The following is a 9387-nucleotide window of genomic DNA, read 5'->3' as shown; positions in this document are numbered from 1 at the left end:
GCCTGCATGAGGCCAACCCGGGTTCGATCCCTGGCACCACATACGGCCCCCAGAACCTTACCAGGAGTAAACCCTGAGCGCCACTGGCTATAACCCAATAATAAAAAACAAAACATTAAAATTAATTTTGGGTGTTTTTTTTTTTGCTTTTCTTTTTTTGAGTCACACCCGGCTATGCTCAGGGGTCACTCCTGGCTCTGCACTCAGGAATTAACTCCTGATGGTACTCATGGGACCATATGGGATGCTGGGAATCAAACCCGGGTTGTCCGTGTGCAAGGCAAATGAAATGCCCTACCCACTGTGCTATCGGTCCAGCCCTAAAATATTTTTTTTTAATTTAGAAATCCCAGTAGGGCATCATGGGGGCTAATGCCATAGTTTATCTACACATCAAAGACCCAGAACAAGCCTCAAGGTTTTATTTTATTATTTTTTTTCTTTTTGGGTCACACCTAGCAATGCTCAGGGCTTACCCCTGGCTCTGCACTCAGGAATTACTCCTGGCGGTACTTGGGGGACCCTATGAGATGCTGGGAATCGATCCCAGGTTTGCTGAGATCAGCCCGGAGACAGGCCGACCACAGAACGGGAAGGGCAGGAAATGTCCGTCTGACCCAAATCATGTCCGGGAAGCTTCTCAAGCTGCAGATGGGTCTTGAGTTGTCTTGGTCGCCAAATACTGAGAATAACTCTACACTGGGTCTCCTTTAACTATTACCGTAGTGGAAAGATTTGAGGTTTCTCTCAACCAGAGTCCCTCAGTCACTGCTTTGGTCCCAAATCAGGCCATTTCACCCTAAAAACTGGTGCAGGTGGTGGAGTCAAGAGCTTGTGCAGAAACCAATGGGGCGAGTGTAGCCCCCTCTGCCTGTAAATCTCCCTGCTGTGTATTCCCTGGTAGCCCTGCAAACTACCGTGTAGGATAAAGAAGAATGAAAGGGGAGGCTGTTTAATGAAATAACCGGAAGCTGGAGTGCTGTGGTAGAACATTGTTTAGAACACATGTTGGAACATCGGTCAAGGACATTTTCCAACCTCCCAGCTGGCTCAGGGTATGATCTTGGCTTTCACTGAGCAGTTCTTTTAAAATCTCCCCTCTACTCTGAGCGTCTCCATGTCATTATCCCACACTCCTACCTGTAAAATAAATTACACAATCGTATGTTTCCTGCCGTTGGGAGAAGACAGTGATTCCATAAACCTCAATACTGTCAAGAATTTGGTCTCTTCCTTGACGGTTTCATTAACTTAATGCATTCAACATCCATCACTATTTTTTTTTTCAATATAAGAAGGGATGAAACAGATTCTCGTACCAAAGTCGATGGGTGTCAATGACCAACAGTGTCGAATAAATGGAATTAAAACAGAGGCTTGGGAAGTCGTTTAATTGGTAAAGATACAAGAAAACTGCCACCTCGGAAGGACACTTCTCCAGGCTGGTACTTGACGTCTGCGGCCGCGTCTCAGGGGGCGGAGAGTCTGCCCATAAACAGGATGGTGCCGGAGGCCTTGTGACGGATGAGGAAGAGGAAGGGGTGGTCACAGACAAAGTATTCCTCCTGCACCAGCGCGCAGAGCATGACCATGCCCGCCGTGGCCGCCGCCGCCTCGGTGCCCTCCTCGTTGACTTCCACGAAGGACTTGTGCACCACCTTGGAAACGAAAAGGTCCCGGGTGCCCGACATGCCCGAGAGGTCGGCCCTGCTGCTGTCGAAGAGATCGCGCAGCCCCAGGCGGGCCAGGGCCTCGTTGAGGGTGTAGCTCTCCTCCAGCTTGAACCTGGGCAGGTGCACATTGACGTCCACAACGCGCATGTTCTCGGGCCGGGTCCACTCCGTCAGGTTCTCCAAAGTCAGCTGCTCCTCGATCTGGAATTTGCACGGGCAAAGGAAAGAGCTGGAGACTATCTCACCCGGCGGTCAGGCCTCGTTTGGGTGAAGGGACCCGGACAGTCGGATGCGAGTGAGTCCCCTGGGTGTCCGGTGAGGACTCATCTCAGCAGGTGCTGATGGAAGGACAGTCGTGTCTGCAGCTATCAGAGGGCGGGGTATGGGTCCTCACCCATCCAGCCTCTTAGTCACCTCCCACCCACCCATAAGCCACTCACCATCCACCCGCCAGTCCCCGCCCCACCCACCCATCCCAGTGAGGGCCAGGGAGGCGAGCTTGCGTATCAGACAACTAGCTCCAGAGACAAGGGGCACATGGACAAGTTCCCTCTGCTCCTGTCTCCTGCTCTGTCCTGATTGATGACTGTGTTGGCCTGTGAGCCTTAAGGGGCTACAGTAAAAGCCAGTATCCAGGTGAAAATAGCAAAAGATCTAGTTTCATGACCAAAAGGAGGGTAACGGTAATACCAAACTCATCGCATTCAGTGACTCAAGGTTCAAAAAGCAGTTGGCACCTCCTGAGTGCTCAGGAAGTACCCGCCAGTGTCATGGCCCTCAAGGCACAGCCAGACGGAACCAGCATCCCGCTGACCCTCCTGCCGCTGGCCCCCTACGGGACTCTCGTGTGGTCAGAAAAGAGAAAAGAAAGGAAACAGAATGCAGAGAAGAAACTCTCTGATTTTAACTCATCCTCTAAAGGCACACAGGGCTAAGAGTAAACCCTCCTGAGAGCAAGGCTGGGGAGGGAAGGGAGAGAAAAACCAAACAGCAAGCAGAGACACCAAAGGAATCTGATGTTTTTTCCTCCTTTTATCAGGCTGGTACCAGGCCTGCTAAGAGAGGCCACAGCCTTCAAACCACCTGTAGAAGGAATGTCAAATTCATAGTAGGGAAAAGGGTTCAGCATCCCAGCGTGCCTGACTGCCTTCCTCTCTCTCCCTGTTCTCTCTCTCTCTCTCTCTCTCTCTCTCTCTCTCTCTCCCTGTTCTATCTCTCTCTGTCTCTCTCTCCCTGTTCTCTCTCTGTTCTCTTTCTCTCTCTCTGTTCTCTCTCTCTCTTCCTGTTCTCTGTCTCTCTCTCTCCCTGTTCTCTCTCTCTCCCTGTTCTCTCCCCCCACTCTCTCTCTCAGTGAGGATCCAATCATCCAGGGTCTCACACATGCAGAACCAGTGCTCAGGCAGCAGCTGGCCCATGGCCCTATTCCTGCCGCAGAGCTATTTGAAAGTTCATTCACAGTCTGCCTTCTGCTGGACTGGGGTGAGACTGAGCGCGGATAACAGGGCTTGAACCTCTACGATGAAGCTCCTTCCCACAACTGTTTCAGTAGCAACAACCCCACACTCTGGCCCTCGCTGCTCAGACCCTGGAAGAGAGTCGCCATGCCCTGCTGGTGACCGGGTGAGATTTGGCACAGCCTGTCCAACCTGCCCCCCTCACTGCTAGTTTTCATAGGGGCTGATCATGGAAGGGTAAGAGAGAAAGGTGGAGTCAGTCAGCAGGGAGACACGGGGAGAGCCGGGTTCCCGGAACCCCCGCAGCCGAGGCCCTGTCACCTTCTTCAGGCCCGTGGAAGCGTCTTCAATGTCGTCGGGCAGCAGGATGACCATGCTGAGCTCCTTGCCCTGGTAGGGAAGTTCCAGCACGCGGCACTTCAGGGCCTCGATATAGCCCAGGGGGAACTTGTTCTTCTGAAACATCATGTCCACTTTTTTGGTGTCTTTCTGCACAGGGGGGAAAGCAAGCGCCCGTTATCAGCTGCACTCCCTGCACCCACCCCCCCAGCACAGGGTGTCTGGAGTCACCAGCTCTCCCCACCCCAGAGCAGACCACAGGGTGTGTCCTGAGATTCTCACCTTATTCAGCCTGAAGGGGACTTCCTGGGTGGCCTGCTTTGAGAATTCCTCCTGCCACTTCCCTTTGAAGTAGATGGCATTCACCAGCACCAGCTTGGTCATGCTGTCAACCACCCCTGCGGCCAACAGCTCCGGAATTTTCCCTAAAATGATCAAGTTTCTTTTGTGTGTGAAAAACATAGCTGAGAATTTAAACTCCGCCATGCACCTGGAGGGGCACCGACAGGCAATGCGAGAACATTCGTCCCAGTTCCTTTTCCTGCCACGGGTTCTGAGTCGGGAAAGAGCGGCTGTGTCTCCGTGGAACAGGCCAACTCCTGAGGCGGTCGGGGTGACCCATGGCCTGTGCACGGGGTCTGAAGGCCAGACAGTCTCCCCCTTCTGGAGACTGTGATCCCCAGTGCGCCTGTTTTGTGAACGGTTATCCTTCCCAGGAACGAAACTACTTTTCCTGAGATGTTTTTTATCACTAGTATCAGTTCTTCAACTCCTTCCAGGATTATTCTTTTTTTTTTTTTCTTTTTTGGGTCACATCTGGTGATGCTCAGGGGTGACTCCTGGCTCTGCACTCAGGAATGATCCTGGCAGTGTGTGTGGGGGGTGTTGGGGGGACATATGGGATGCCAGAGATTGAAGCCGGGTCAGCCATGTGCAAGGCAAATGCCCTCCCCACTGTCCTATCACTGCAGCAGGAAGTTTACTCTTGAGAGAAAGATAAACATCCATGATGCAGGAGAGCGTCTCCACAGAACTAAGGCACCACATACACCACACGTGGCTGGTCCCACGGGGCCATGGATCGTCCGAAAGAACTGGGGGCCCCGAGTGACCCCTAGACTGGGTGAGATCCGTGAAGACTGACTCCCACCGACCACGTCTCACTTCTTAGATGTGATGTTGGGGAAGAAAAATAGTCCAATCCCAGAGATTGTAAACACGGACTCACCCCTTCAAGGAGACCCTTCGCGTGTGTGTATTGAATAACGTAGCACCCACTGCATTCCCTCCCCAGTTTTATTTCTTTTACCTACAGTCAACATTTCATAACTCAAAAACTATGGTCTGGATGAATGTCCAGGTGGGAAATAGTGTCTCAATGACATCGCATTGAGTTTCCAGTGCAGTGACTCTGCCGTGACTCTGTGGGGAGGGAGGGTGGCCCGTCCAGGTCTCACCTTCTGTCTGCCCTTTGACCCAAGCATTGATCTCCTTCCTTACGCCTTCAGCTGCACCCAGGAAGTCCACAGCAGCCAGTTCAGCACCGTACATTTTTTGAGTCGAAGTTAAGAACTCCTGTTTAAAAAAAAAAAAAGAAAAATGAAAGACAGAAATGTCCTAAATAAATGCAATGACATAAGGAAGCAGTTTTCTTACATCTTTCAGTGCCACAAAAATTGCCCTAAGAAACATAAATTTCACTGTCACTAAAATATTCTAGCTTTGGGGCTGGAGCAATAGCACAGCGGGGAGGGCGTCTGCCTTGCACGCGGTCGACCCGGGTTCGATTCCCAGCATCCCATATGGTCCCCTGAGCACCGCCAGGGGTAATTCCTGAGTGCAGAGCCAGGAGTAACCCCTGTGCATCGCCGGGTGTGACCCAAAAAGCAAAAAAAAAAAAAAAAATTCTAGCTTTTTACTCATTTATTACATACACACACGCACACACACACATACATCTACTGTGTGAGCGGGATTTAAGTATGCAGAATTCCAGTGTATTTTATTTATTTTTTTTTAGGATTTCTCGTAAATATATTTATCAATATAGGCATGTTTTTTTAATTTATTTATTTTTAATTAGTGAATCACCGTGAGGGTACAGTTACAGATTTATACATTTTTGTGCTCATGTTTCCCTCTCCAGTGTATTTTAAAACTAAACCAATTCTTCCCTAAACTCTGACTAAAATCTTCATCAACACGCAAATGCTGTGCGAGGTAAGGAGAGCTGGGGTCAAGGTCACCTTCATAGAGCAGTCGGGGTTTGGCCCCCCCCCCCCCCGCAGGAGCCTGAAATGAAACCCCAGCAATGAGCAGGGGACAGCGGCCACTGGGCTTTAAACATGCATCATTTTTTTTTTTTGGCTTTTTACTTACTTTTTATTTACTTTACTTGCTCTTTACTTACTTCTGATTTACTTTTGTTAAAATGATTTCTCGGTTGGGTTTGGATAAAGTTACAAAATAAGTTTTGAGGTGATTAGTGATGTAGGGGCTGGAGCAATAGCACAGTGGGTAGGGCCTTTGCCTTGGACACAGCTGACCCGGGTTCGATTTCTCCATCCCTCTCAGAGAGTCCAGCAAGCTACCTGCCCGCACGGCAGAGCCTGGCAAGCGACCCGTGACATATTCGATATGCCAAAAACAGTAACAAACCTCACAATGGAGAGGTTACTGGTGCCTGCTCAAGCAAATCAATAAATGACTGGACAACAGTGCTGTAGTGCTTTTTGGGTCACACACAGTGATGCTCAGGGGTTACTCCTGGCTCATGCACTCAGTAATTACTCCTGGTGGTGCTTGGGGGACTGTATGGGATGCTGGGAATTGAACCCGGGTCGGCCACGTGCTACCGCTGTGCAAACATCCTGCTGTGTTATCGCTCCATAATTTTTTAAACATGCATCATTTTTTAAACACTTCCACAAATCTGAACTGACTCCTTAGCGTGAGTGTGTGGGAAAATCTCCGCACAGCCCCGGGAACTGCAGGACTCAGCACCCAGTACTCACGGGGAGGAAGCTGTAGGTTTTCTCTCCATACAGCCTGTTGGCCAGTTTCAGAATGTAGGAAGTCCCACGTTTGTTGATATCGGCGTTCAGGCTCTGGAATCTTGAGTGAATATCCTCCACCGTGTCGAAATGGAGGGTCTGAAATAAAGGACACGTTCTTTCCGGACCTGTTTACTTTTTATTGTAATATAATACGTTTCAATTACTTTCCTTTAAATTACATTCAGGGATAATTCCCCAATAAACACATTATTATTATTATTATTATTATCTTTGTTTTGGGGCCAGACCTGGTGGTGCTCAGGGATTACTCCCAGCTCTGAACCCAGGGATCACTCCTTCAGTGCTCAGGGGCCATATTGGGTGCCAGGAACTGACCCTGGGCCAGCCTCATGCAAGGCAAGCACCTTACCCATTGGACTATCTCTTCAGCCCCCAAATACATTATTTTCCAAGGAAACAAATGATAACGAATATAAAATATATCATTTTGTGAAACATGAGAATTCAAACATTAGAAACAGCTTCTGTATCAGTTTTGGTTGTAATTATAATCCCACAAATATGAGTTAGTAAACTAAATAGTTCTACAAATCTGTGTTCCTTTCCCCCCAAGAAACCCAAACAAGCGGGCTTTATGCCTATGCAAATTTCTCGGACATAAGCAATCATAAGCTCTTGCAGGAGCACGAGACCTTGGACTTCCTCTTCATCACTCAAAGAGCAGCAGGAACTCACTGGTTGAAAAACAACTTGTGCAGCCTGAGATTATGGCACAAGTTTAGTTTCCTGCAAATCAATTTCATATCAAGAGATCGTTAGGGCTTTACGAGGTCAGCTGGTTCCTTGCTAGAGACAGGAAGAAGAAAGCCTACGAGTACGAAGTCCAGCGTTCCCTCCGACAGGGAATGTTGCATAGCTGCCATAACTGACCTGCTGCCATGCAAGAAACAGGCGAGCAGCTGAGCCTGGCTGCAAGAGGGCACTGTGAGTGGTAAACGGGGGTGCGGGAGATGCTTAAAAGGGGCAACTGTGAGGACAGGAGGGTTCGAGCTTCCATGAGCTCAGGAGTAGAAACTTCCCAGAGGAACAAACTCACACCTTAAGCCCAGGGCTCAGTTCCCACCCGGTGTCAGGGGCGTCAGGGATCGAGCAGGTGTGTTCCAGGGACTCTCGCTGCCGCTGCTCCTTCCCCAGGCCCAGGGGAAGCGGGGGCCCCAGACCAGAGCTGGAGTCTGCCCAGCACAGAAGTGCCCCCCATCGACTGGGGCTCAGGGCCCAAGAGATGATGGGGGTAGGGGGTGGGGGGGGGGAGGAAGGTGGTGCCTTGCAAAAGCTGACTCTGGTTCTAACTTAGCACTGCACTGGGTCCCCAGAGCACAGAGCCGGGAGTGACCCTGAGCACTGAGCCGGGACTGAGCCCCGAGCACCCACCAAGCGCCTCTCCTGCTCCAGGACTGTCCATGTGCACTGTGCAGGGCCTGGCCCAGCACTGTCCCCGGGGCCACCCCTGCAGCCAGACACCAGGTCAGGAAGGAGGACAGGAAGTGCAGAGCAGCCTTGGGATCTGCCGGGATGCCCGAGTCTGCGCGGCACTGCACAGCGACAGTCGCCCACCAAAGCCCCAGTCCCAGAGGGTCCTGACCGGGAGAGCCCCGGGGACAGCTGTCCGCACTGCCTGCCTCAGACACCCACAGGCTTGCGGGGCCTGGGTGCCCAGTGCTGGCCCCAGCTGCTGCCAGCCTGCCATGAAGGACCGTCCTGGCCGGAGCTGGGACCAGCCTCTGTGCCTCCCGACCCCCCCACCCGCCACCCGGCACCGTGACGCCGATGTCAGAGAGCAAGAGCAGCCCGCGTGGCCTGACCTTGGCCAGCTGCGCCTCGGTGCTGCCCCGCGTGCCCAGGAAGACCATGGCCAGCGCCGAGGAGATGCTCAAGGGGGAGAAGAAGACGTTGGCGGCGGGGTCGTCCTGGCTCAGGGCGCGGAACAGGTCCAGCGCGAAGAGGGCGTTGGCTGCGCTCAGCGGGTCCATGGTCACCGGCTGGGGACAGAAGAGAGGCTGCGGCCCAGCCCGCCGGTGGGGCCACCCGTGAACCCCACCCCCCTGCCCACACCCCACAGCCCCCACTCGGCCATCGCTGCTGCCAGGGGCGTGGCCAGCACTGCCCGAGGGGTCCGCAGGGCAGCTCGGCTGCAGGGGCCCAAGTCTCCCCCAAACTCCTTCTAGGGGCCACTGCCACGCCCCGTCCCGCCTGGCCCCGTCAGTGTCCCCAGGGCCGGGAGGGGGCCACAGGGGCCAGGAAACAGGATCCGGCCACAGGGTCAGCGCCAGCGGGAAGGGACACGCCCAGCTGGACCCCACCGCGCAGGGGCCGCGGTCAGGGCGGGGTCTCCCGACCCCCAGGCTGCGCACGGACGCGGGGCGCTGCCCAGCGCGGACTGCGGGGCCGAAAGCTGGACGGTCCCCGCGCCCCGCCCAGCCCCGGCCCCCGGCGGCTCTACCTGCTCCTCCGCGGGGTCTGGGTCCGGTCCGGCCCGGCCTGCCGCCTTATAGCCGGAGGACGAGGGACGGGCGGGCCCGGCGCGGCCGCAGGGCTGCACTTCCTGGAAGGCGGGGCAGGGGGTGGGGACGGGGCGGGGCGGGACGGGCGCGCCCTGGGCCTGGTTGGGGGGGAAGGGAAGAGGGGGCGCGTCCAGGGCCCTGGTGGGGAAGGTGGGGAGAGGAGAGGGGGCGCGTCCAGGGTCCTGATGGGGAAGGTGGGAATAGGGGGCGCGTCCTGGTGGGAGAATGTAGGGAAGGGGCGGGACGGGCGCGCCCAGGGTCCTGGTGAGGCAGGTGGGGACGGGGCGCGCGCCCAGGGTCCTGGTGGGAGAATGTAGGGACGGGGCGGGAGGGGCGCGCCCAG

The 9387-nt window shown here is 53.9% G+C and overlaps 1 protein-coding gene across 1 annotated transcript; it reads right to left on the bottom strand.

Annotated features, from left to right (window-relative positions):
• Positions 1 to 1359: 1359 nt before the first annotated feature.
• Positions 1360 to 9090, bottom strand: LOC129402172 (leukocyte elastase inhibitor-like). The gene is made up of 7 exons (XM_055127599.1): positions 8984 to 9090; positions 8346 to 8522; positions 6481 to 6618; positions 4924 to 5041; positions 3749 to 3891; positions 3449 to 3616; positions 1360 to 1874 (listed from the first exon to the last, which is right to left on the bottom strand). Exons 2-7 carry the CDS (start codon positions 8511 to 8513, stop codon positions 1470 to 1472), a joined length of 1140 nt encoding a protein of 379 aa, XP_054983574.1. The 5' UTR covers positions 8514 to 8522; positions 8984 to 9090; the 3' UTR covers positions 1360 to 1469.
• Positions 9091 to 9387: the final 297 nt, after the last annotated feature.

The sequence above is a fragment of the Sorex araneus genome, chromosome 2 (genome assembly GCF_027595985.1).
Source record: "Sorex araneus isolate mSorAra2 chromosome 2, mSorAra2.pri, whole genome shotgun sequence".
In the NCBI taxonomy this organism is placed as follows: domain Eukaryota; kingdom Metazoa; phylum Chordata; class Mammalia; order Eulipotyphla; family Soricidae; genus Sorex; species Sorex araneus.
The sequence above is the reverse complement of the archived record's forward strand: the minus strand, read 5'-3'. Positions and strand labels throughout refer to the sequence as shown.

What these genes read in the sequence shown, in the direction of transcription:
- LOC129402172 (XM_055127599.1), bottom strand. Translation starts at nt 8,513, where the DNA reads ATGGACCCGCTGAGCGCAGCCAACGCCCTCTTCGCGCTGGACCTGTTC. An exon ending in AAACCTACAGCTTCCTCCCC is followed by an intron (nt 5,042 to 6,480) that starts GTGAGTACTGGG and finishes TTTTTTAAACAG; the next exon opens with GAGTTCTTAACTTCGACTCA. An exon ending in CTTCCACGGGCCTGAAGAAG is followed by an intron (nt 1,875 to 3,448) that starts GTGACAGGGCCT and finishes TGCAAATTCCAG; the next exon opens with ATCGAGGAGCAGCTGACTTT.